At 49.2% G+C, this 25,708-nt stretch overlaps 1 protein-coding gene across 1 annotated transcript in view; it reads left to right on the top strand.

The window, feature by feature from the left end:
- The first annotated feature begins 1,556 nt into the window (after window positions 1-1,556).
- The window catches only part of ADAMTS15 (ADAM metallopeptidase with thrombospondin type 1 motif 15), a 27,311-nt gene continuing 3,159 nt past the window's right edge, over window positions 1,557-25,708 (top strand). The window contains exons 1-7 of the mRNA XM_004714203.2: window positions 1,557-2,719; window positions 14,910-15,042; window positions 15,495-15,662; window positions 15,847-16,130; window positions 21,795-21,972; window positions 23,103-23,284; window positions 23,371-23,546. Of these exons, the coding sequence (XP_004714260.2) occupies window positions 1,613-2,719; window positions 14,910-15,042; window positions 15,495-15,662; window positions 15,847-16,130; window positions 21,795-21,972; window positions 23,103-23,284; window positions 23,371-23,546 (2,228 nt within the window). The 5' untranslated portion in view covers window positions 1,557-1,612. The remainder of the gene's footprint in view (window positions 2,720-14,909; window positions 15,043-15,494; window positions 15,663-15,846; window positions 16,131-21,794; window positions 21,973-23,102; window positions 23,285-23,370; window positions 23,547-25,708) is intronic.

Here is a 25,708-nt window from a genome sequence, read left to right as displayed (position 1 = left end):
GCCTGTGTTTCAAAGTAGAAGTGCTTCATAGGATTTTCTCAGCGGTCATCTTTATGGAAGCAGATTGCCAGACTTCTTTAGTGGTGCTTGCTCCTAGATGGTTTTGGATCGCCAACCTTGAATTACAAACTCAATATACCCCAAAGCCCCAAACCCATTGCATCAAGCCAATTCAGACTCTCCGTGAGCCTGTCGGATAGAGTGGAAGCACTCAGGAAGGTGTTCAAGTCTATAAATCTTTAGGGGCACTGAGCCTCAACTTTCTTCTGCAAAGCAGCTGGTTGTTTTGAATTGCTAACCTAGTGGATAGCAGCCCAGTGCTTCGCCCACTGTGCCCCCAGGGCTGCCCTTTAGGTCAGTTGTTGTTGGTAGGTGTCATCGAGTCAGTTTTGACCCACAGCGAACTTATGCACAACAGAACGAAATACTGCCGGTCCTGCACCATCCTCTCAATTATTCTTATGCTTGAGCCCATTAAGGGCCCGTCTCTTTGTCCATGTCCCCAACACGATGCGCTTCTCCAGGTCCATAACTGGTGCAGCTTGCCCCAACAAAAGACCTCTGTAAATATTCTCACCAAGACTTATTTTAAGCTACTTTTGTGCTGTCCTGGAGGGAGAAGTTGGGAAGAGATGTTGAATAGCACCTAATAGGGTGATCTTCCCATTCTGGGAGTTGCCGTCCCAATGGCTTGGCACTTCTGGCAGTGCAAAAAAAAGTGTTGCTAATTGCCATTCTAACTCATGGTGACTTTATGTGTGCAGGATAGACCTAGTTCAAAGGATTTTTAAGGGGGTAACCTTCAGAACCAGATAACCAGGCTTGTCTTCTGAGGCACCCCTGGGTGGGTTCAAACTTCCAGCATTTCTCCTAGTAGTGCTTAACTGTGCCCTCCAAGGACTCCTGCTCAAGAGCATAAATAATTGTAGTATCTGATTGTAAGCTTATGATATTTAACAGTTGTGTTAAAAATTCCTACAGACAATAAGCAAGGGCAGTCCTAGGGTTGAGAACGGTTCTCCATGTTCCCAGGAAATTGCCCTTTCGGCAACAGAATATTGCCAGGGAGAATTCTTAATTCTGGGACTTTTAGGGGACGCTTTGATTAAGAAACAGCTGGGATGTTGCAACGGGAGGGATGCAGATGGAACCAAACAGAACTGCCTTCAGCTACAGGAAGCAGACAGATGTCAGATAGGGCCAAAGTGACCCATGTGTAAGGGAAAAACGTATGCAAGACAACAGACCCTGCCCTATTCCGCTAGCCCACGCCTCCAGCTTGAGCTCCCCGCCACTCCCTCCCCGCCAAGTGGCTCTTCGGTCCCAGAGGCGGGACAGAGTTCTGCGGTGGAGCTGGAGCCTCTGGGGCGTGAGCTCTGGGAGGTTGGGAGGAGGGGGGGAGGGGCGCTGGCTGGGCTGGCCAAAGAGGAGGGGTCCTTTAAGAGGCTTGCCCAGCGTCTGGCTTGCCGCGCTGCGAGTGGCCGCGGCTCAGAGCGGCGGGCCCACACTCCAGCTGGTTCTCGGCTACCAATCTTCGCCTGCAGTTGCACTTGAGCTCCCAGGGAGCGCTCTGCCCCAAAGGCTCAGGTAGGAAGCGCGGGCTGCCTGGTGCATGCCCGGGACTCCGGGAGGTGCATCTCTCCCTCCGCTCGCCTTCCTCGGAGCTGCGGGCCGCCCCGGAGGGCTGGCGGTTCCGGTGGCTGGCTGCAGGGAGCCGGGTCGAGCCCTCCCTCGGTCCACAGCTGTACGCGGCTCCGGCGCCATGCTTCTGCTGGGCATCTTCACCTTGGCCCTCGCCGGGCGACCAGCCAGCGGCTCCGAGCCAGAGCTAGAGGTGGTCATTCCAATCCGACTGGACCCGGACATCAACGGCCGCCACTACTACTGGTGGGGTCCCGAGGACGCCGGGGATCAGGGCCTCATCTTTCAGATCACAGCATTTCAGGAGGACTTTTATCTCCACCTGACCCCAGATGCCCAGTTCCTGGCGCCTGCCTTCACCACCGAGCACCTGGGCGCCCAGCTCCGGGGCCTGGCGGGGAGCTCCCCAGAGCTGCGGCGGTGCTTCTACTCGGGGAATGTGAACGCGGAGCCGGGCTCTTTCGCCGCCGTGAGTCTGTGCGGGGGACTGCGCGGAGCCTTTGGCTACCGGGGAGCGGAGTATTTCATTAGTCCGCTGCCCAACGCCAGCGCACCCGCGGCTCAGCGCACCGGCCAGGGCACGCACCTCCTCCAGCGCCGGAACTTCCCTGGCAGGCGGCCTGGAGACACGACCTCCCGCTGCGGGGTGGCCTCGGGTTGGAACCCGGCCATCCTGCGGGCTCTGGACCCTTACAAGCTGCGGCGGGCCGGTTTAGGGGAGAGGCGCGGCCGGCGCAGGTCAGCGCGCGCAAAGCGCTTCGTGTCGATCCCGCGCTATGTGGAGACACTGGTGGTGGCAGACGAGTCCATGGTCAAGTTCCACGGCGCGGACTTGGAACATTACCTGCTGACGCTGCTGGCCACGGCGGCTCGGCTCTACCGCCACCCTAGCATCCTCAACCCCATCAACATCGTCGTGGTCAAGGTGCTGCTTCTCGGAGACCGCGACTCCGGGCCCAAGGTCACGGGCAACGCGGCCATGACGTTGCGCAACTTCTGCGCCTGGCAGAAGAAGCTGAATAAAGTGAGTGACAAGCACCCCGAATTCTGGGACACCGCCATCCTCTTCACAAGGCAGGTGAGCTGATCCGCCGCCTCTCGGCACTAAGGTAGCACCATTATCTTAGGGCAACCGCGCTAAACAGCTCTGCAAATCTCTTTTGTGTCAAGCTTAAAGTTTTGTCGATCTCCTCCAACTCCTCCTTTGGACTTCCAGAAACTGCCTGGCTTAGCGGAACACGTGCACGGAAGCAGTTTGAGGCTAGTGGGTCGCTCGGGAAGGTGTTGACCGGGTCCAGCCAATCAGAACCGCCCGGATCAATCAATCAATCACTTAGGGCCACCAGGCAGGAATTTGCCTCCTAGAAGCTGCAATTTGCCTCCTACGCCTACAGGAGGCGCTCGGAGGATGTTGTTAGAGTCAGCCTGAAAGTCCCGCCCCCGTTGTATTGGGACGCATTAAGTCCCTTCAGCCACCTCCCCCGAGTCTTTGCACTGGTTGTAGAACTGGAAGATAATCCAAGCATCCCAGTACAGCTCCTGGCGACATTTCTTGCTGGTAATCTGCTCAGTTATCTTTTCTCTATCCTGGACACTTGAATGGGGAAAGAGGCGACTCATGCGGGGAAATTTCTGAGTTGTGCGGAGAGATTCACGCACCAGATGCATACTCTCTCTCCTATATTGCTGCTTCTCTTAATGTCCATTTCTGCTGCTTAAGCCTTATGTTTTAAGGCCTTTCAAGCCATTCAGAACAGGCAGGCTAGGTAGGGCACCCATTTGAGCTGGGACTGTTTGGCTTGTAGCTGAGTTGGGAAGATCCTTCACAGTCCTCCCCCCTTTTATTTTGGGGTGAAAGTTGGCACTTTCGACAGGCTGTATACTACCGAGTGACCGAGTGCAGAAGGCAAAGTTGCTCATGCCCGCTCTTCATTAAAACTTGATGGCAAGTCTGTGGCCTTGGCCTTGGTGCCAGTGTGCAAGTGTCTTGGTGTAGCAGCTACCATGGAAGAGACTCCAGTTGGTGGTTGGGAACATGGACACACCCAGCAGAGCAGCACTGCTTCTCGAAGGACAATGGTGTGGGCTGGGACATGCCCAATTTGGCAGCCACAGGGACATGGCAGGAGAGTGTAGCCAGGATCGCAGCACAGGCACTTTTGGGAACCAGGACTTTCTCTCTCAAATAAGTGTCCCCCGCTCAAACAACCTCTCATCTATGCAAATTCAGATTCATGGACATTGGAGTGATTGGGTACTGTGAAGTGTTGGAATTCTTGAAATTTCTCAGATAGAAGAAACAGGGACAAGGGGTCATTCCAGCCACAGGCTTGATCTGTTTAGGGGTGGTGTGACTTGAAAAAGGCTATGCTATTGTTCTCTCATTATTATAACCACGACATGCTACGGATGACACAGAAACCCGGGTTCTTCAGTGCTTTAACTCGCCCTGATTTCCAAATGGCCAGGGTTGGACTGGTGCACAAGGACTGCAGCTAGAGCCTTTGACACTAACCCATTTGGCATAGTTAGTCCCTCCTTGGAGTTGAACATCTTCCATTTCCCAGCCTTCTCCTCCCACCACCTGGTTCTCTAGGGAGGTCTTTGGCCTGAGCTGGTTTCCTTGCTCTCATTCTTCCAGCTGAGGCCTGTAGAGTTACCACTGCCCAGCTCCGGCAAGGGACCGAGTTATGGGGATACCGCAAAGGAGGGGTTCTGACCCCTGTTCTACAGTCTGATTGCTGGCTGAAAACAGCAAGTATTAATGGGCCAAGCAGCTGTTGCCTCATCTGATACCTGAGAGAGTCTGATAGAGGTGATTTGTTAACTCCAAAGCAGCAGACCTTATGTTTTGTCCCTGGTCATTTGACGGATTCTTTGGAAGCAGCCCTAGGAAAAGGAAGCCTCCTGCTGAGAATATGGACCGTGCTATTTGGAAAAGAAGCAAGCCAGCCATCTGAGGGCTTTCGTTTCTCAGCAATGGATGCTAGAGCCCTAGGGAGTGATGTGGTCTAAGCACAATGGGAGTGAGATGCACAATCACTCGAGTCAGAAGCAGTGATGTCCAAGGGATGGCTTTTTGAAGCTCTCCTCACCTTAGGACTTACCAGGGTCAAGCCATAGACTGGGGAGGCTGCTGTGTGGGCAGGCCCATCGCCAAGGTACAAGCATACTTCACTTTATTGCACTTTGCTTTATTGTGCTTTGCAGATATTGCTTTAGTTATTTCTTTCTTTTTTTTTAATAACAAGTTGAAGGTTTGTAGTGACTCTGTATCAAAGAAATCTCTTGGCACCATTTCCCTACAACAGAATGTATTCATTTGTGTCTCTGTCACAATTTGGGAATTCTTACAAGATTTCATACTTTTTTTCATAATGCTATTGCACACTTACTAGACTACAGTATAGTGTAAACATAACTTTTATATGCACTGTGAAAGCAAAAAAAAAAAGTAGTTTGCTTTATTGCAAGATTTCCTTTATTGTGGTGGTCTGGAACTGCACCCGAAATATGTCTGCGGCATGCCTGTATGCGTGTATGTTTCTAGACAAACGTCCATTCTCCACCTTTTTGCCAGCGCAGATGTCAGAGCTTGCTGCATTCTCAGAGGCTTAGAAACTTCTCATTCTTAAACTCCCTGGGGGCAGACACAGCATTCTATGAGAAAAAGAGCTCACAGCTTCTCTCTGACTGAGGCCGTTCCGCCTGGAGGAGTTGACTACCTCCTTCAAGACAAGAAGAAAGACGTTTGCAGTGATCTATTAAATCATACGGATAAGCTAGTCTGCTTAAACTCCATTTATTACCATCTTGGTATATGCAATGATTTTTCAAGCTTCAATTTGACCACCAGCCACTCTGAAGGAGAAGAAGGCTGTCTGTTCCCATCAAGATTTACAGCCTCAAAAACCACATGAATTGGAATTGACTCAATGGTAGTGGGTTTGATTTTGGGGGTGGGCTATTACCTTTGAACTCCATTTGTATACATGTGTGTATGTATATGTATATCTTGCTAGCTATTTGTACCCATATACGTGTGCATATATGGGCATATTTAAAAACGAATTAGTGTGTATATAGCTGCTAGTATAGATACATATAAATATTCATGTATATTTGCAGTATGCTTGTATATCCAGCACCTATCTTTACACATCCATATATGCACCCTCCCCATTATTTGGTTTGGCCTACCTACGGACAGAACAGCTTCAAAAAGTCACATCTTGGACATCACTGCTTCTGACTCAAGTGATCATGCATCTCATACCCATTATGCAACATCTGCGTATACAAACGAATTCATTTGTCAATACATCCATACCCTGACATATACATACATGCACACACACTATACACACACACACACATGCATACATACACACATATAAGGAGCCCCTGGTGGCATAGTGGATTATACATAGGCTGTTAATCGGAAAGTCAGCAGTTCAAACTCATCAGCTGTTCCAAGGGGATCAAGATGAGACTTTCTGCTCCTGTAAAGATTACAAGCTCAGAAACCCACGGGGGCAGTTCTACTCTGTCCTATAAGGACTGCGATGAGTCAAAATCAATTCCATGGCAGTGAGTTTGTTTGTTTTGGTGTGTGTGTGTATGCTAATATCTGTATATATACACACTAATTCATTCGGATAAAATATTCAGAAATGGGCTTTATTTTCGAAAACATCTTTTGTCTGTGAAGTGACATTTAGAGTGACCGATTTCTTGGTTTTCTCAAATAATGGGAGAGGGGACCAGAGATTCGCATGGCTCAGTCTTACTCTCTGAAGGAGGCATCAGTGAGGAAGGGCCTGGCTGGCTCCGGTGGCATTAGCTGAGCCAGGTGCAGGAGGTGGCCGGAAGAAAAGGCCATAGGAGGTGTGTGCCTGCAGTGCGTGCGTGCTCCCTGCTGAATGGGATCCAGGGTGCCGTGTGTGCAAACAGTATGTGCTGCACTTGGGTAGGAGTCTTGGTCCTCTGGGCAGGTGAAAGAGGGGTGTGGGGTGTTGAAATCCTAACACCGAGAAGACAAGACCTAGGGAGGGAAAACAAATCAGCAAGTATTTGATAATTCAAGGCACTTACAGATTCAAAATCACTTCACCAAGAAAGGGCGTGCATCTCATTTTGTGGAACGATTGGCCTGTAGACAGCAGGGTGAGGTCAGCTCAGAATGAGAAGCAGGATCTGTGGAGGATTCGAGCCGTGCTGTCCTGGGTGGACATTTATTTCTCTGGGGAGAAAGGCTTTTGTGGCTTTTTGTACTGGTCAGCGGGAGCCAGCTATTTCTGGGCAGACCTCATTTCTCTGGGGTTTCTCTCTCTTCAGGTCAAACACCACTGCCCTTTCATTCCACTCAGGGAAAACACCACTGCTTGGCTTTCAGTCCCTGATGCATAGTTCTTTATGGATGCTTATTGAGCACCTATTATTTTCAGGTGTATCCTGGGGGGAAGGGGCCTCTCGGTGGCACAAAATAGGAGAAGGAGCAAACTGTGATTGTTTTCTGGCTTCTACAGGGATTACTCTTCTCTCTTTCTTACTTCACCAAATAAGTCAGCCAGGACTAACACAGGCGGGGGCAGAGCAAGGGTGGAGGGAGGAATGTGCGCTGGCATCTGTTTTGGGTTTTTGAGAGTCAGGGAAGGCAAGTGAGGTTTTCTCCTCTAGTACTGGCTCTTTTTTTTTCCTTTTGAACTTGTTCACATCACTCTTTTGACCCTCAGCCTCAATTGTCTCAGTTTCATTAAGCCATGCAAAGACACCAGGCTGGGAGTTGGGCAGGGATGAATTTGAATCCTGCTTTTTTCCTTTCTGGCAACGGGCAGTGGATGAGTTAGCTGTTTGAACTTCACTTTCTTCATTCTCATAGGAGAAAGACGGGGATTTCTATACCTGTATAGAGTCACAGTCTCGGAAATGCATAGGGGCAGTCCTACTCGGTCCTATAGTCACTATGAGTCAGTATTGACTCGATGGCAGTGAGTTTTTTCCCCTTTCACTCTGTAAATAGAGATTATGATGACAACAACGATGATGATACTTCACTTCCAGACCTGTTGTTGGTACAAGTTACTTAGTGTCCAGAATAGTCACGCAATTAATGGCAGCCATTGTGAACATTGAAGGAGAAAGTTGGGGTTTTCTTAAAGGCTTGTAGTCTCAGAAACACATAGGAGCAGTTTTATCCTATCATATGGGGTCACTATGAGTTGGCATCAACTTGATGGCAATGAATTTGGTTTTTCTGGATTGTTATCATTGATGGAGTAGGTTAGGTGTTGGCCTGCTAGCCACAAGGTTGGTGGTTCAAATCCACTAGCCTTTCTGAGGGAGAACGATGAGGGAGGCTGTCTGCTTCCATAAAGTTTTCAGTCTTGGAAACTCTATATTGGGTTGCCGTGAGTTGGAATCAGCGTGATGGTAGTGGGTTTGTGGTTTTTATTGTTATCACTAGAGCCCAATGGCACAGTGGTTAAAGCACTCTGCTGCTAGTCCACAGGTCATCAGTTAGGAGCCATCAGCTGTTTCCATAGAGATTCCTAACCTCAGAAACCCTACGGAGCTTGTCCACTCTGTCCTATAGGGACACTATTATGAGTCCAATGAAGTTGATGGTAGTGAGTATTGTTAAATTACCTGCAGGCCCCCCTGCCAAGATGTACAACTCCAAGGACTGAAACCCACCCAAACTCACTGCCATCAAGGCCACTCTGATGCACACTGACCCCAGAGGACAGAGCAGAACTGCCCTTTTGGGTTTCTAAGGCTCTCAATGTGTACAGGAGCAGAACACCTCACTGTTCTCCGGCAGAGCAGGCAGTGGGTTTGAGCTGGTGACCTTTTAGTTAGCAGCCCAATGCTGAACCTTCTAGACCACCAGGGCCTCCAATTCCACTGTCCTGGCAAGTCTCCTTAGCACTTCCCTGACTGCACATTCCTGCTTTTGGTTTGTAGACTACAGACTCCACCATCTGCCAAGTGTTCTACAAACTCTTTAAGACAAGCGGCTGCCTCTGTTGCTCCCGTGGTGTGAAACATCTAGCCATTCAGTGGGTGTTCATGGAAGGAAGGTGCTGAATAAAGAAAAGAATTGCTTGGACAGGGAACTTCCCTCTCTGGAGGGAATCACTCATCTGACTTTCTAGGCTGTCAGGCTGCAGAGCTGGCTGAGGTAGGTTCTGTTGGCATTTGGCCTTGGCTTGTTGCCATCAGGTTTTCTCCTGCAGGAAGGAGGCACTTCAGAGAAGAGTATGTTCCTCTGCCCTGGGAGCCAGCAGACAAGAGGCACCACAGGAACAGGGCCAGTGTGTCAGTGCAGGTGTCAGGCAGGGAGCCAGCGTCTTGCTCAATCAGCGAGGTGGCCGCGCAGACATCTTGGCACATGATCCTGATGCCTCTCTCTCTTCAGGGCTCTACCACTTTTGCCCACTAGCCCAGCCTGCACTCTGGGGAAGGGGTGAAGGGGTGAAGTCTTCCCCTCCTTGAGCTTCTGCTTCCTCAACAACTTTATTCCCAGGAAGCTGGCCCCGGGGCTGGTACTGCCTGGAAAGAGTGACCAACAGTGGTAAGAGTTTAGCCTGTTTTTCCACATGGCTGCTCTTCCTCTCTGTTTAAACTGCTTGACCCTGGGCTAGTTACTTATCTTTTCTGGATCTTGGCTGTAAAATGGGGATTAATATTCCATGTAAGGCTGTTGTGAGGATCAGATGAGTTGATACAGATAAAGCGCTTAGAACAGCATCTCACGTATGGTAGTGGCTTACTCAATATTTGTTAGTGGACATCAAGTTAGCTTTGACTCATGTTGACTCATGTACAAAGTTGCTGAATGCTCTCCGGTCCTGTGTCACCCCCAGGAAAACCGTTGTATTCCCCATGGCTTTAATTGGCTTAGTTTGGGAAAAAATTCATTAGGTCTTTCTTCCTGGTCTGTTTTCGTCTGGAAGCTCTGCTGTGACCTGTTGGGTATCTCAGCAGCATGCCAGTCTTCACTGACGGACAGGTGGGAGTTGTGCAGGAGGTGCAAGGGCCAGGGATTAGACGCAGTTTTTCTCCATGCAAGGTAAGGATGCGACCACTGCCTCTAAACCAGTGTCAGCTGTGATCCTCAGAGTTGGTACGCACCCTTCTGGAGAGGTTTAGTCTGTCGCCATGCTGTGCATTTTCAGTTTCTTGCTGTAATACTGTCTCACCTATTTTGAGGGGTTTATAGTCTGTTGAAACTGCACGAGCCCTCTCTTCTTGGGTGTGTTATCTCCTCCTTCACCAGGCAATCTTAGTAATATTTCCCAGGGCCAAATCGCTAGATTTTTTTTCCCTAGCAAGGCACCCCCCTGGCTCCCGCGCCCCCCCCCCCCATGGAGATGACGAGCAAGAGCAGACCTGGGCTGGCCGAGAATGCAGCAGTGCACGGCAGAGATTCTGATGGGCAGCAAATGAAAAGGATGGTACTGAATACAGCGCAGGTGGTTTCACCTGTAATACTGATGTCCCGACAAACGCAGTGTGATGTGAAAAAAGGAACACTATTGGTTTTGGGGTCAAAGGGCCTGGATTCAGCCACCAACTGTTCATTGTACAGCCGAGTGAATAACTTCCACTCCCGAAGCTTCAGTTTTCTCATCTGCGTAACGAGATCTTAACCCTTATTATGCCATGATAAAGCCAGTGGCCATTCAATCAATTCTGACTCATAGTGACTCCGTAGGTGTAGAGTAGAAGTCTGCTGTATGGAGTTTCCAATGGCTGAAATTTAGGAAGTAGACAGCCAGGTCTTTCTTCTGAAGCACTTGAACCTCCGACCTTTGGGTCCACAGCCAAGCACGTCATTGTTTATATCACCCAGGAGCTCCCCACTGTGATGTCATGGCTCTGACAACTAACACTGGATCTCATGCCTAGGACATGTATGTAATGGGATGCAGATGACATGAAAATGTATATATGAAGAGATTTCAAAAAGTTTACGGAAAAATTCCACTTTTTTAATTCATTTTCCCCACCAACTTTCTGAAGAATCTGGCTATCTTCTGCCACTTTTCTTTTTCTTTTTATGCCAATTCAATGGAAAACCTTTTTTGTGTGTGCTTGGGCTTTAAGTGGTTCTCTTTCTCCACAATGCTAGCAAATGCTAAACATCCAAGAGCATGTCATGGAAAAGGAGAAGAGGGGGAAGGAGATCGGGGAGACCAGCTCTTAGCCGGGAAGGTGGAGGCTACGTTCGAATGGGTGACGTGGGCAGTTGCACTGGTAAACAGGGACCAGCCATTGCAAAGTGGTAGTCCTTACGCATTGATTTTTTGTCAAGGTGACTCCAACCCTAAAGTGTTTTATGGGAAGGAAAACGTAGAAAAGGAAAGTCCAAGGGAATTAGGTTCTTGCCCTGAATGATCCCTGGGCCCCTGGAAAAGCAGCTGCAGTTCCAGAGAGAAGTGGCAAATAGAAGTCATGAGGCAGCTAGGAGCAGAGAAATGCATCTACCCTCCAGTCGGAAGGAACAGCGATAGTTTTCTTCCTGTTGACCAGTGCCCGAGCAGGAAGAGCTCAAAGCAAACTGAGTGCATCTGAGTTCATTCCAAAAGGGTGGGTGCCTACAATGCCACCAATGAGGCCTCTGTGCTGGGTATCCCCCGGACCATGCAGGACTGCCAGAGACATTGGCAGGACGCCGGAGGCATTGGCAGGACGCCGGAGGCATTGGCAGGACCGAGGCCTAGAGATTTTTCACGTGATCCCTTGTGGGGAAGAAGGTCAGGCCGAACCTCTGACCCAAAAGCAGCTGCATCATCCCACCATGAAGACACTGGTTAGCAGGACACAGCTTGCAGCTACACCCTCACCCTCAGGAAGTTTGCCGGCTTGGTCCTTGTTCCACTTGTTTGATCCAGGGAAACTAGGATTTCTTGATGGAAAGAACAGGCTGCTCTTGGCCAGGAAGGGCCTGCAGCTGCATGTCTTTGTTGGAGAGAATCACCTGTTGTGGAAGAAGGTGGCTTTGGCTTTAAAGATTTCACAGCTGTGGAGCAGAGCTAAGGGGCAGCTGAAGTGCAGTGGACCCTTCGGTCCCACTCTGCACTCTGTCTGCCTGGTGAAGGTGTCCCTGCTGGGACAGAGTGAGCTCAGGGCACATCATCCACATGGGAGACCCAGGGAGCATGACCTCTCATTTCTATGAGCTCCTCTTGTCTACTACAGAGGTGGGCCAGTAGATGTACTTCGGAGTTATTTCCACTCTGCAGCTACATTGTTCTGCGTGTTTCCTTAATAATCTAGAGGACCAGAAATAGTGAGCTTCCTGGATTGGGGACGGGTAGAGGCTTTAGGGACTCATTCATCAAGGTTCTAGTTGAAAATTAGCCCTTCCCCAGAGAAGGAAACCGAGGCCTTCAGGAAAAAGTGACTTGTCCAAAGTCCCCCATCTAACCAGTGATGGGGCTAACACCATCATTTGAGGCTTCTTGATCCTTGTTCTCTGCTAGTGGTGGGTATACATGGTGTCTTAGTGGCAATGTGATGCCCCCCCTCCCATTCTCCGTACCCTCTGTAGGCAATAGAATTGCAGTGACGCCCACCTTGGTGGGGCTCCCATGTTCCAACCACCAGGCATATGACCCAACTGCCCACTCTTTCTTCACTGTCACTGCAAAAACCTTCACATGGTGCTTCCTCACCCTGACTTCCTTCCCTCTGTTCACAAGCCGGCCCGCGTGCCCCACAGTCTGCTCCTCGGTCACGTACCCTGCATGGCAGGGGTGGTTTTCCAGGTTTCGGAGCTCTGTGGATGGAGAGCTTTCGGGGGATATGGAGCCTTTGGAGTGGGAAGGGTGCTGAAAAGAGAAAGGCATTTAAGGTTCCTTCCCACTCCTGTGCACCAGGGAGGTCACTGGGTGGAAGAAGTGTGATGCACAGCCCCAGGATCAAAGACCATGGATGGATGCACACTCCACCTATGATTGGCTCTGGGGTCCTCTGGGTTCATCCGATCCCACTTGCCCTTCCATGACCAGAATAACTATTCACTCATTAGGCAGTGTGGCCATCACCTGACTATGTGAAGCCAGGAGTGACTGCTCAGCCGGCAAACTTGTGGGTGCTTTGGATTAAGTTTTGCTGACTTTCTGTACTCTGACCATTTTCCTCCCGTGCTCCCTGGCTGGCACCAGCCCCGCTGCCCACCTTTTACCCACAGCAGCGTGTATGTGTAAAGATGCATGCATGCTCAGAATCCTAAGGAGAAATAATTGAGACAACTCCTGTGTGTGTGTGTGTGTGTGTGTAGTTTATATGTGGACTCCATGGCTCCCTTCAGCTCCTTCTCCTGAGTGTTAACTCAGCAGCCTGTCCCTTGATTGAGAAAGGTGATAATAATAGTCCATGGGAGGTTGCAAGGATCAAATAAATATGGGAATGAGTGCAAGGTGCACACACAGAATAAGGACTTGATACTTTATGGCTATGATTATTCGTGCTAGCAGTCTTAAGTCTCCACCTCTGAAAAGTAGCTCTCATAATAAAACTGCTCGCTAGCACACTTATGGGAATTAAATGAGGCAATACCTATACTAGTTTATTGTAAGCTGTAAATTGGTTTACAGTTAAAGGAAGAGATGCAGCAACACATGCGATCCAGAGGAGGTGTGTGTGTGGACTAGCATCTGAGCCTGTTTCCATATCCTGGGTTCCTCCGGTCTAGATGCAATGCTGGCCTATTGTGTTCTGCCTCATACTCATTATCTGCTTTGCCACTTAGGTTCTTGTATTTCATTGCAATGGCCACACGGGACTCACAGACCATACTTATGACTAAGGGGTTTGATAAAGAAGTCAATACGTTACAATGCAGGTGAGAAATGCTCAGGATGCTCAGATGTGCAGTCAGGACATGTTACAAAATTCCTTCAAAGCTGCTGATTAATGTCCAAACCTGAAGGCATTCAGCTCAAGCTGTGTTGGTCAGTGAACCCAGCTCTCTGAATTAAGTGCCTAGAGGCACCCCACTCCAGTAAGCATCAGCCTGCATGCACTCAGCTCCACTCCACCTCCTTGTGTCAGCAAATCCAGCTCTTCCAATTGAGTGCTGAGAGGCGCTCTACTCCACGAGCCAGTCTTCTACCCTAAAGCATTCAGCTTTACTTGATCTGTGGCCTGGGACGTCATCGCATTGTCTCATGCTCTGGCTCCTGGTTCTGCTTCAGTTCCTCTGGTGCCACAGCTGTCTTCCGGATCAGGGACGTTCACTATGCAGGGATCTCAGTGTCGAGGACATACTCCACTCCTGCCTCTTGCTGGTAGTGAAATAATTCCCTCCTGCTTCTCAGAAGGCCTGGGATGTCAATCACAATGTGTCCTAGTAACATTGATTCACATGCAGGTGAATCCTATCAGTGTCTTCTCCCACCTTCTTACTCAGACCCATGCAGGGAACGGTTGTTTGGTGGAAGTTACAGAGACTTTGGCTAGAAGAGCCTCAGTAAATCATTCACTGCCCTTGGACCTGTAATGCTCTTTGACATACCCCTCCCAGGAGCCCCTCCTGCCTTTTTGTATACCCTGGAAATTCTTCTTGCCAAGGTTTACTGCTAGAAGCCTAAGCTTCTGCGGTAAGTTAAACTTCAGTGTCGGCATAGGCCACAATGTATTTTTAGCAGCCCTGGAGCCCATGGCCCTTGACCTTCTGTAGCTATTGCTCTGTATCTAGATGGGGTGGGGGTGGGGTTTGTCCTTATTACAGTTGCCCCAACCCAAGGGACTCTGTCGGGAACAGAGAGGTCTGGGCTGCTGACCTTTTGCCTGAGAAACAATTTAATTTTTAGCTATCCCAAAGCCAGTCACTCCCAAAGGACCTAACCGTCCACTACTCTGGATGGGCAGTGCCAGCTTCTACGCTGGCTCAGCTGACTGCCACCAGGCCCTCGCCTAGTTACGGGTGGGGCTGCACTTTTGGTTTGGAAGACCATTTCTATCTAAAGGAAGGGACTTTGTAATTTACATTTGTGCCTGATAATTTCCTTCCACAGGATCATTCTGGGTAAAATGTTCTCAGTGAGGTGCTGAGATTCATCCAGAGGCCTCCTCCCGATGCCCGGGTTTCTTCTGTGACTGCCTCTCAGCCCTTAGGCAAAGGGCCTGGCTGGAGAGATGCTGGCCTGCTCAGGCTTTCCAACACCAAAGCTGGATTCTCCTGTAAAGACATATGGCCGCTCTCAGGTCCCTTCTGGTATCTCTGATGTCTGGTCCTGATCCCCACTTCTTGGCAGGACCTGTGTGGCGCCACTACCTGTGACACACTGGGCATGGCCGACGTGGGCACCATGTGCGACCCCAAGAGAAGCTGTTCTGTGATTGAGGATGATGGCCTTCCATCCGCCTTCACCACGGCCCATGAGCTGGGTGAGCTGGAAGGGGGCTGCGGCTGGCGGGAGGGGCGCTCCCCAGGGTCTTTCTGGGTCTTCACTGGGTTCTCCACAGAGCGGGAGACACCCGCGGGATCCTTCCTTAGGCCATGATCAGCCGGAGCAACAGCTTTGCTTTCTTTCCTCTGACGGCCCAGCCCAGCTCTTGTTAGAGCACTTCTACCAGAAGACCGTCTCCTGGATTAGGGCCCGTGGGAAGAATAAGTTGGAGAAGAGAGGCCCGTTGCAGTTCTCACCAAGCCCACAACCAAGGAAGGGGCAGGACACACATGATGTTGAGACATTTGCAAAGCACTGACAGATGGTGGAAATGTTCAGGCTAAAGACCCTGCACTTGGGCTTCCTAGTCAGGGCCCTGCTCCCCTCAACTTGTGCATTTTCTTCTCAGCCCTGTCCTTGTGCTACTGAGCCCTCTTGCCTCACCCACAGGCCACGTTTTCAATATGCCACATGACAATGTGAAAGTGTGTGAAGAGGTGTTTGGGAAACTCCAAGCCAACCACATGATGTCCCCAACCCTCATCCAGATTGACCGGGCCAGCCCGTGGTCAGCCTGCAGTGCTGCCATCATCACCGACTTCCTGGACAACGGCCATGGTGAGCGGGGTATTGCAGAGGGGGCGGGGCAGCTTGTAGGGCTCTGCTGCTGTCACCTACTGTGGCTCTCGGCACTTCGTGCATGACCTCAAAGAACTGCGCTTCAAAGGGGCCCCAGTTTTATCTTGGTTCATTCCCCTGGGTTCCCTGCCCCCTAGTAATGACTGCCTTGGGCTCTCTGCAGGGGACTGCCTCCTGGACGAGCCCAGTAAGCCTATCTCGCTGCCGGAAGACCTGCCGGGCACCAGCTACTCCCTAAAGCAGCAGTGTGAGCTGGCCTTTGGCGTTGGCTCCAAGCCCTGCCCTTACATGCAGTACTGCACCAAGCTGTGGTGCACCGGCAAGGCCAAGGGGCAAATGGTGTGCCAGACTCGCCACTTCCCCTGGGCAGATGGCACCAGCTGTGGCGAGAGCAAGTTCTGTCTCAAGGGGGCCTGTGTCGAGCGGCACAATATCAATAAATACAAGGTGAGTGCTGGAGCCTGCCTACGGGGGTGAGCAGAGGGGTGGAGGGGGATGCTGTGGGGAGGAGGGCAGATGAGCTCAGAGCTCTCCCTTTCCTTGGTTTGCGAGGAGCCTGTCCAGTCCGAGATTGCTGTACTGTGCCTTACTATGATTCTCTCTAACGACGACAGCACAGAGAAGCTCTCTTTCAACACAGGGCAAGTGTCTCTTAACCCTGAGCTCCGTACCCGGTGCCACTGTGGAAGAGCCTTGCGTCTGGAGCTCAGTGTTCAAGACTGAGAATCGCTCCCTCATTTCTTTCCTCTTCAGATATTTTTGGATGAGCTCTACGGGCAGACAGATACATAGGCTGGCTCTTGGCCGCCAGAACAAAACGCAGAGCCGATGTTTGTTATTGGCTACGTTTTGGACAAACCCTTTTTCTTTTCCCCCTGAAAAATAGAAACAGCAATCAACCAACTACGTACTCAGGACCTCTACTGCTCTCTATCAAAAGGACTTTCGATCTTCAGGTTTTAGGTTTGCGTAGCAAAAGGTTTGCGATTTTTCCAGATGGTGAGAAGTCCCTTGGTTCTGTGGATGGCCACCCCTGCCACATCCCTGCCTACTGGCGGAGGCGGATTTGGCATCGTGTTTTATATGGGAAGAGGCAATATTGGGGAGAAGGGGTTGGAGAGAGCATTTACTAAATACCTTACCAGTTGCTGGGGATGGCCATGGCGGACAATGATTTGAAATGTATCTTTTCCTGTGCTCTGGGAATCTACGTTTAAGTAGACTTTCAAAGGCAATTGTCTCCCATGTTCAGGTTACTGCGCTTGGTACTGGGGTGGCTGGAAAAGGAAACAACTCTCAGGCTTACAGGGCTCACCGTCTAGTGGCGAGAGCAAGGAACGAGTTAGGGTGGAAGCGCGAACACCCGCCATGGGAGAACAGAGGGAGAGAGGTCATTTAGGACCATGGGTGTTGCCCCTGCCATCAAGTCATTTCCAGCGAATGGCGACTTCCTGGGAATCGGAGGAGAACTGGCTTTGTGGGGTCTTCAATGGCTACTTTTTCGGGAGTCAGTGGTCAGACCTTTCTTTCAGGGCACCTCTGGGTGGAGTCCAGCCTTACTCAGGTCACAGCGGTCAAGCTGTGTTAACCCCTCTTGTGCCAACGAGGGACTCATTCATGATTTACAGAGCCGGAAAACACTTTGCTGAGAAGGTGGTATTTGAATAGCGCCTCGAGGGGTCAGTAAGGTCTGGAGAAAGGACATTCTAGCAGGAGCAACTGTTGGCAGCCAGAGTTCAGTGGTAGTATGCTTGCTTTTTCCCATGAGGGAGACCAGGTTTGAGGCCCGGCCCATGCACCTCATGTCCGGCCACCGCCATCTGTCTGTGAGGCTTTCACATTGTTAGAATGCGGAACACATTTCAGCAGAGTTTTTGGACTGAAAGGAAAGACCTTGCCATAAAGTTACTATTTAAAGGTAGGAAGGAAGGAAGGAAGAATGGCCTGGTGATTTAATTGTGAAAATTAACCCGTAAAAACCCTATAGATCACAACAATTTGATCTCCAGCCAATCATAGGGGTGGCTCACGCCCCAAGCGTTTCTTGTGAGGTTGCCACGAGTTGGGGCTCAGTGGTGGCTGCAAACGGCCACCAGGCAGGAAGTCAGACATTTCTGGGTGCATCTGAGGCAAGGGCTAGGAGACCAGAGGCTCTACTGGAAACAGCTTTGGGAAGATAATTTGGGGGCAAGATTGCAGCATCCTTGGGCTTAGATTGGAAGGCATCTGTACCACACTTACCTGTGTCCTGTTCGTGGTGAGCTGCCCTTACCTGCTTTGCATTGGAAAACCCCCCTCTCTTGTCTATTCAGCACTCACTCCGTCTGTTCTCTTCTCTCTTGTACTTTTTCCTCCTCTCTCGAGTTAGTCCATTCCTTTCAGGAAATAAAACTGCTATAATTTTTTAATATCTTAAATATTCTGATGACCCGAGTTCCTCTTCATAGATCACATCGAAGTTCCCTGCTGAATATGTAGCAAACTCCTTGAAAGAATTGCGGGAACCAGCTCTTTCCACAGCCTCCTTTTCCAATTTTCTTTTGAATCCATGTCCGTTGACTTTCACTTCCATCATCCCTTCAAGATAACTCTTATGAAATGGCCAAATAGTTTATACTTTGCTAAATTCAGCGAGTAATCATTTTGCCTCCCTACTAGCAGTAGCATTTGGTACAGTGGACTGCTTCCTTCCTGGAAGCACCTAGTCCCCACTGCCTTTCAGCTCTCCTCTTCCCGATGGCGGTCCCAGGCGCCATGGCTCAGCCTTCTTGAACCGCGCTCCATCTCTTCAGGGATTCCTGTACGCTACGGGTAGGGAACCCTTTTTGTTTCTGCCAAGGGCCATTTGGAGCTTCATGACATCATTTGAGGACCATCCTCGCCAACCACTTAAGTAACTCACCTCTACGTTGATGGCTGGGATGGCTTCTCTTCTTTTGAGGGCTTAGCTGGTATTGATGATTTCACAGGCCTTTTATACCCTCAGCCAGGATGGTCCCCAGCCCTGCTCTAGACTCATGACTTTTGGACCCCTTTCTATTGAAGAATCTCGAATCTCTACTGTCAGCATGGACCTCTTCCTGATCCACAGACCTGGATGTCTAACTCTATCATGATGTCTTCATATGGATGTCCAACAAGCTCTTAAAATAACAGCTGTAAAAATGAACTTTCAGTCACCTCTCCCAAACCTGCTTCATCTGCAGTATTCCCCCACTTGGTCACTGGCAGCAACTTTTTCAGTTGTTCATATCAAATGCCTTTTCTCTCACCCTCCATATTTGATACATCAGCCATTTCTGTTGAAGCTCTCTTCAAAACATGTCCAGAATCCGTTTGTCACCACCTCCCTTGCTGTATCTGGGGCATGCCTCTGTCTGCTGTCACCACCACCTACCACGGATTATTGGAATCACCCTTTGCTTCTGATCTTACTCCTTTCAGACTATTCCCCACATACAGCCAAGCGTCCTCCCTTTTTAAATTGTTTAAAAAATACAGATTACATGACATTTGCCAAGTCAATATTTTCTCCTCTGTGAAATTCAGGGACACCAAACCCATCAGTCACGTTGAGCTACCATGGCCATCATCTGTTTCCAAAAGCTTTTTAAGAAATGTGAGTGAGATCATGGTGCTTCTCTGCCTAGTCTTCTCCAAGGACAGCCATGACCCCCCACTCTCACCACCCCCACCGCCTGTCCTCTCTAATCTATCTCTCATACACTCTCTCCTGCTTCGGACTCCTGGGAAGCAGGCAATCTCAAGCACTGTCCCTCCTCAGAATTTTCCTCTTGCTTCCTTTGCTTGGGACTGCTTTCCTCGGGTCTGCCTGGCTCCCTTTCTCCGCTTCCTTTAGGCTCTACTTAAATGCCTCCTCAGTTCCCGTACAGTGGGCGCTCTGACCCCAGCAGTCTTCCTGCACGGTCACCTCCTGTCTCTCGTTGCCTTTAATGCTACCAGACACGCTCCATACGCTGGCTTGGTTCTGACGGATTCCACTAGGACGGAATCACTTTGAGGGCAGGGATCTGCTTCCAATGGTAACCTGGCACAGAGCAGACACAAATGATTGCTCTATGAGTGAATAGCCCCTGGGAGGAGCACATTGAACGTTTATTGTGTAGATGAGTGAGAAGTGACCTCCGGTGGGGGTGGGAAGAGGGGGCAGGCACACTGTCTCAGGAGTCCCAGGGACAGTTAAATACAGAAGACATCACCGAGTGAAGAGAGTGAAGCATGCCTAAGCCTAGTCTTGTTCAGTCTTTGGGAATAGAAGTCACTGTTGATGTTCGGGGGAGCAGCTTCCAGGTTGGGGAGAAAACCCTACTGAAAGGGATTGAGAAGTGAGGCCATGCAAACAGAAACCAGGTACCAATGGTCCTACATCTATGGGGCCAAGTGATGTGGAGCTCTATTTTGAGGAGAAATCAGGGTTAAGGGAAAGTGATTTTTAAAAGGATAACATCCACATGCCACAATGAAGCAAACACGATCTGACGTGAGAACTGATAGAATAAATATGCCGAATAGATAAACAAGTGAACGTATTTGTGAGATGTGAAGTCAGTTCCCGATGAGATCCATGTGGCTTCTTCACTGCATGGATTACTGTGACTGCGTTTTCGTCCCAGGCCTGTGCCACTAGGCTGCTTCCTCTATTGCTCAACTGATGTGTATTCAGGGAACTAATTAATACTCACTTTACTGTCAGCCTCAGAAAAACATAACGAGGGCTGTAAAATGTCTATCCTCTTAAAAAAAAAAAAGAAACAAAGAAGCCCAATGGGGCAGAGTTTATCCCCAAACCAAATAGAGCTTTATAATTGCTAAACAATCTATTATCTCTATCTCCTCTTAACACAAACATTAGAACCACTTACAGTAAAACTCTTTAAAATGCAGCCCTTGATTGAGGTCAAGATAAGACATTTTATTTAAGTGCGTGTTTGTGGAAACACGCACTGAGTGATAGGACATTTAGAAATGAAAATATTCAGTGTGCTGGTGGCCGAGTGGGTTGTGCATGGGGCTGTTCACCGCCAGGGTTCACATTTTGAAGGCACTGGCCACTCCATGGGAGAAAGACTAGGTTTTCTGCTTCCGTCTCCGAAACCCACTGGGGCAGTTCGACATCAAATTGACTCGATGGCAGTGAGCTCGGTTAGGATATAAGATCTCTGGCTCACTTAAATTGTCTGTGCTTGAATAATAATGCAAAGGTGGGCGGTACAAACTCACCCAGGTGTAAAGAGGACACAGCCAAGAAGAGCCTATGGAGTGTTTTTAGGCTGTGACACATGGCTGTAATCACCAGGAGTTGGTATTGACTTGTTTGCACCATTATCTTCTCGTTCTTTTCATGGTTATATAGCTTGTTGGAGTTGATGCCATTGAGTTGATGCCGACTCATAGTGACCCTTTAGGACAGAGTAGAACTTCCCCCTAGAGTTTCCAATGCTGTAACTGTTGATGGTAGTAGAGAGCCTCATCTTTCTCCTGAGGAGTGGTTGGTGGCTTTGAACTGATGACCTTGAGGATTACAGCCCAATGCATAACCACTGTGCCACTAGGGCTCTCTGTTGGAAGGAATAGAACTGGCCATACCTTACATTTAGAGATTCTTAAAAAGACAGTAACAAATAAATGTGTGTAACTTTGACTTCATGCTCTGTGGCAAGACATGCTACAGCAACTTTGGATCTGAATATGATTAGCTCCCTTTTTTGCAGATGAAGCACCTGAAATGTACGAGGTTTAGCTCTTTGCTCAAGATCATCTATCTGTTAGAGGCAGAGCCATTTGTAAAACTTCTCAACTTGACTCGGTAGCTTGATGAGGCCTTTCTTCTGAGCTGTCTGATTGATAATAGGAGAAGCTGGTATTTGTAAATTAATTGCAATGCTTGTGGGCTATAGACAAACAGATAATCGGCTCATCATTTCCCTCCTCATGATACAAAGTTGATTTTATTCCAGTGAGCTAGGAATTTGGCTGTGAGGAGACCAGTATAGCCATATACTGGTCTTCTATACTAGCTTTTATATAGACTAAGGGGTTGATGTGGAACCTAGCAGCTCTGCAGAAATGTTAACAGACCCTTTCTCACAGGTGGACGGCTCTTGGGCCAAGTGGGAGCCCTATGGCCCCTGCTCTCGGACCTGTGGTGGGGGCATTCAGCTGGCCCGGCGGCAGTGCAACAACCCAGCCCCGGCCAATGGGGGCAAGTACTGCGAGGGAGTACGGGTGAAATATCGATCTTGCAACCTGGAACCATGCCCCAGCTCAGGTGAGGAGGGCAGGATAGCAGGGGAGTGGGTATAGGGGAGGCAAGGCTAGCTAGAAATCATTCCCCACCTCCATGTGACCAGCGAGTGTTTGCACTCAAGATTCTATCCCGTAGGACAAACCCTGGAAAGGCAGCATTGCAGATACCACTCAGAAGCACTCCTCTCTCTGTTCATCTTTGACTAGCTCTCCTCTGGATGCTTAGACTGGGAGTCTAAATGGTCCAAGAGTACTTAGCAGTACTCTTATTTTTAGGTACTGACAAGCCCATCTTTATAAACAAGGATTCTTAGTCTGGAGCCCATGCATTTGAACGAGGGAAAAAAGAAATACATCTCTCTTTTTACTAAGCACTTTAAATTGTAGTATTTTCTTGAACTGGAAATGTAGGCAATTAACCACAGTGGTAGCAACAGTATCTGTGACTTTGTCACTGGTAGGGATCACGCCTATTTTCATATTATATTTCAGTGATTATAAGTAACACAAGACACCATCCGTGTTCTTTACAGCTTCAGAATCTCAATCGCTCTCAACCTCATAGACTTGCTCCATTTAGTGCTTCAATAAAGATGTCCATGCATCAGGAACATGCTTTAAACATATCAATCGTTGTATGAAGAGCTTCAAAATATTTGTGGGAAAAAATGAAAAGATATGGGATTTTTCCCACAAACTTTTTGAAGCCTCCTCGTACATCAATATAATGACTATCCTTTATAATCTCATGTAATTCAGTTGTCTTATGCACTTACATTATTATACACATGGTTTTGCTATGCTGTGGAAGGAGTCCATAGCACTGACCAAGTTTAGGGTTCCTGTTAAAAAGGGAGCTTAAGGTTAGATTGCTGGAAGGTGCCACACAACTTGGGCACTATGGTGTTGCCCATATGCTGATCTTTTGGGGCCAGCTTGCTTAAGTCCTTAGGGGCGGGGCAGCTGTGGCTTCTGTGAGAGGGGTCACAAGGCTGAGGGTAGGAAGGACGAGCTGCTTGAGCCCTGGAACAACTGTGTCCCCCCACCCCCCACCTCCCACCTGACCCCTGAAAAGATGCTCTCCCTTGTCCTCTCTTGCTTGCTCCTCGGCTCTTCCCTGTGACTCTCAGTGTGTACTTCTTCCTTCCACAGCCTCTGGCAAGAGCTTTCGGGAGGAGCAGTGTGAGGCTTTCAATGGCTACAACCACAGCACCAATCGGCTCACCCTGGCAGTGTCCTGGGTGCCCAAGTACTCAGGTGTGTCTCCCCGGGACAAGTGCAAGCTCATCTGCAGAGCCAACGGCACTGGTTACTTCTACGTGCTGGCTCCCAAGGTGAGCACCTAGGCAGGCGATGAGGTGGGGCTGAGGGACCCTCTTCCCCTCTGAGCACCCTCTTCCTTTTCCCCCTGCCCCTGCAGGTGGTGGATGGCACTTCATGCACTCTGGACTCCACCTCTGTCTGTGTCCAAGGCAAGTGCATCAAGGCTGGCTGTGACGGGAACCTGGGCTCCAAGAAGAAGTTCGACAAATGTGGGGTGTGTGGTGGAGACAACAAGAGCTGCAAGAAGGTGACAGGACTCTTCACCAAGCCCATGTGAGTTCTGGGCCTGGAAGGGGCAGTGGAGAACAAGGGGAGAGAAAGTACTTGGGGTTCCTTCCAGGCCTTGGGAGTTTGGAGGAGATCAGGATCAATGCCGGATCCTGGCCAATGCGCTTGTGATGGAAGCCATGCTTACCTTTCTAAGGTTTATGTGCACTTATTCATCCATTTGATGCGGTTGAATGTGAAGATGGCTACTTAGGCCAGACATCATTTAGCGTGTGATGAGTGTCAGAGAAATGGCAGGGAGGCTCGATGTAGTGTGAACTAAAGCCCGCCAAGATTTCAATCGCAAAAGAGACACAAGTTCAAATCTCAGTTCACCACGTTCTGGATGATCTTGAACAAGTTATATAATCCTTACAGTTCTTTATTAAGAATACAGACATAATCCTAATTTATTTCATGTAAGGCTCTGTGAGTATGACGTTAATTTGTCCCAGGAGCATGCTTAGCAGTGTGCCTGCACAGTGGATGCTCAATAAAGGCAAATGATACACATTCCTGTGATTGGAGGCCTCCAGACCCAAAGCCTGAACGTTGGGGTTTGAGATGAGGAGACACTGGCAGGGATTTAGCCCCGAAGGTGTCTCCCCTTCTTGGGGAACACACTGGGATCCAGCTGGAGGGCCATTTTTGGGGCCTTCCTATTCTCCTCCCAAGTGGGAACTCTCTAGCTTGAGGTTTCTAATGTTGAGCACTTTCCCTTTTGTTGTCTCGGGGATCCGTTCTTTGAAAGTCCTGACCCATTTTCTGGAAGAAGTGGGGACAGGTAGAGCCCCTGGGTCTCGTTTGGGGGGGCAGGTCATGTTGTCTTTGGAAAGCACACCGTTCCAGATGATGATGATTGGAAGGCCCGCATGGCCATCCTGAGCCTCAGCGCTCATCCCTGGATGTGTGGTTCCATCTGCTGCGTTCCTAGATCCTTATCTTGAGAGCGTGGGCGCTACAGGTGGATGGATTCTAGACTATTCTTTCAAAAGGAACACAGGGTGTGTTCAAGTAGGGAATTAAATGTAAATACTGCCAGACCTGCTTAATTGATTAAGTAGCAAATATTACATGCTGAGACTGGAAGGAGTCTTAGAAAAGTTGTAGCCTAACTAGCTCACTGCATAGTTGAGGAAACTGATGCCCAGAGAAATGAATTTGCTTAAACACCAATGGTAGATTTGGGCTGAGCCTGAACCTGGGGCTAGATCTCTGTTCCAGGGGTCACTTCTGATTCCCTACAACAGACTTCCTAGCCCTGAATATTGTGTTAAGCAGGGTTCTCTAGAGAAACAAAACCAGGGCACTTATGATTATATATATGTAATATATATATATATTTATATTTAATCAGCACAAAGGAATATAACAGCTAATTAGTTCACACAGCAGTACAGAGCACTCAGTTCAACTCATTTCTGTGGAACAGTTAATATACTGGAAGTCCTTCAACTTACGAGGGCTGCTGGATCCAAGGTCAAGGAAGAAGACAACTGAGTTTTCCCACGGGCAATGCAGGCAGTCTGCCCACATGCAGCAAAAAGCTGGGCGGATCACCAACAGTCAGCAGCTCAGGAGCTTAGCAATGCAGGCCCGGATGGGATATCGAACTTAAGCAATGCAAGACAGGGTCCACCAGCCTCAAGCTCCAGTGATGTAGACACCAGCAGCATGGTGACGCAGGTCTCGCAGGAACTTCAAGCTCTAGTGACATGATCCATGGGTTGGCTCTCCCACAGGTAGTGTAGCTCACAAGTTGAGGCAGAGAATGAGCTCAGAGAATGAGCACCAAGGCCTGAGCCATTTATCTGTTAGTCCTCTGATCATACTGCAACTTTATTAATCCCACATGTTCCTATTGTCCAGGTTGGCACAATAAGCCTGCCTATCACAGCTATGGACAGTGTCGATTTATTCTTCCCCTTCATTCCATAGTCAATATTTATTGAGTGATTACTGTGGCTCAAACCTCATGGCAACTGCCTAAGCTTTTTTCATCCTCATTGCAATGGGCCATGTGTTGTTATGAACTCCTATTTACCGGTGAGGAACTAGAAGTCAGGAGAAGCTAAGAAACCTATCTCACACTAGGGAAATGGTAGGGATGTGTCTGATCCCCCAATTTGTGCTTTCACTTACATGCCAGAAATCACCCAAAGATAAAT

This window comes from Echinops telfairi, unplaced genomic scaffold (genome assembly GCF_000313985.2).
Source record: "Echinops telfairi isolate 266 unplaced genomic scaffold, ASM31398v2 ScPeMD7_5592;HRSCAF=6446, whole genome shotgun sequence".
NCBI classification, from domain to species: domain Eukaryota; kingdom Metazoa; phylum Chordata; class Mammalia; order Afrosoricida; family Tenrecidae; genus Echinops; species Echinops telfairi.
The sequence above is the reverse complement of the archived record's forward strand: the minus strand, read 5'-3'. Positions and strand labels throughout refer to the sequence as shown.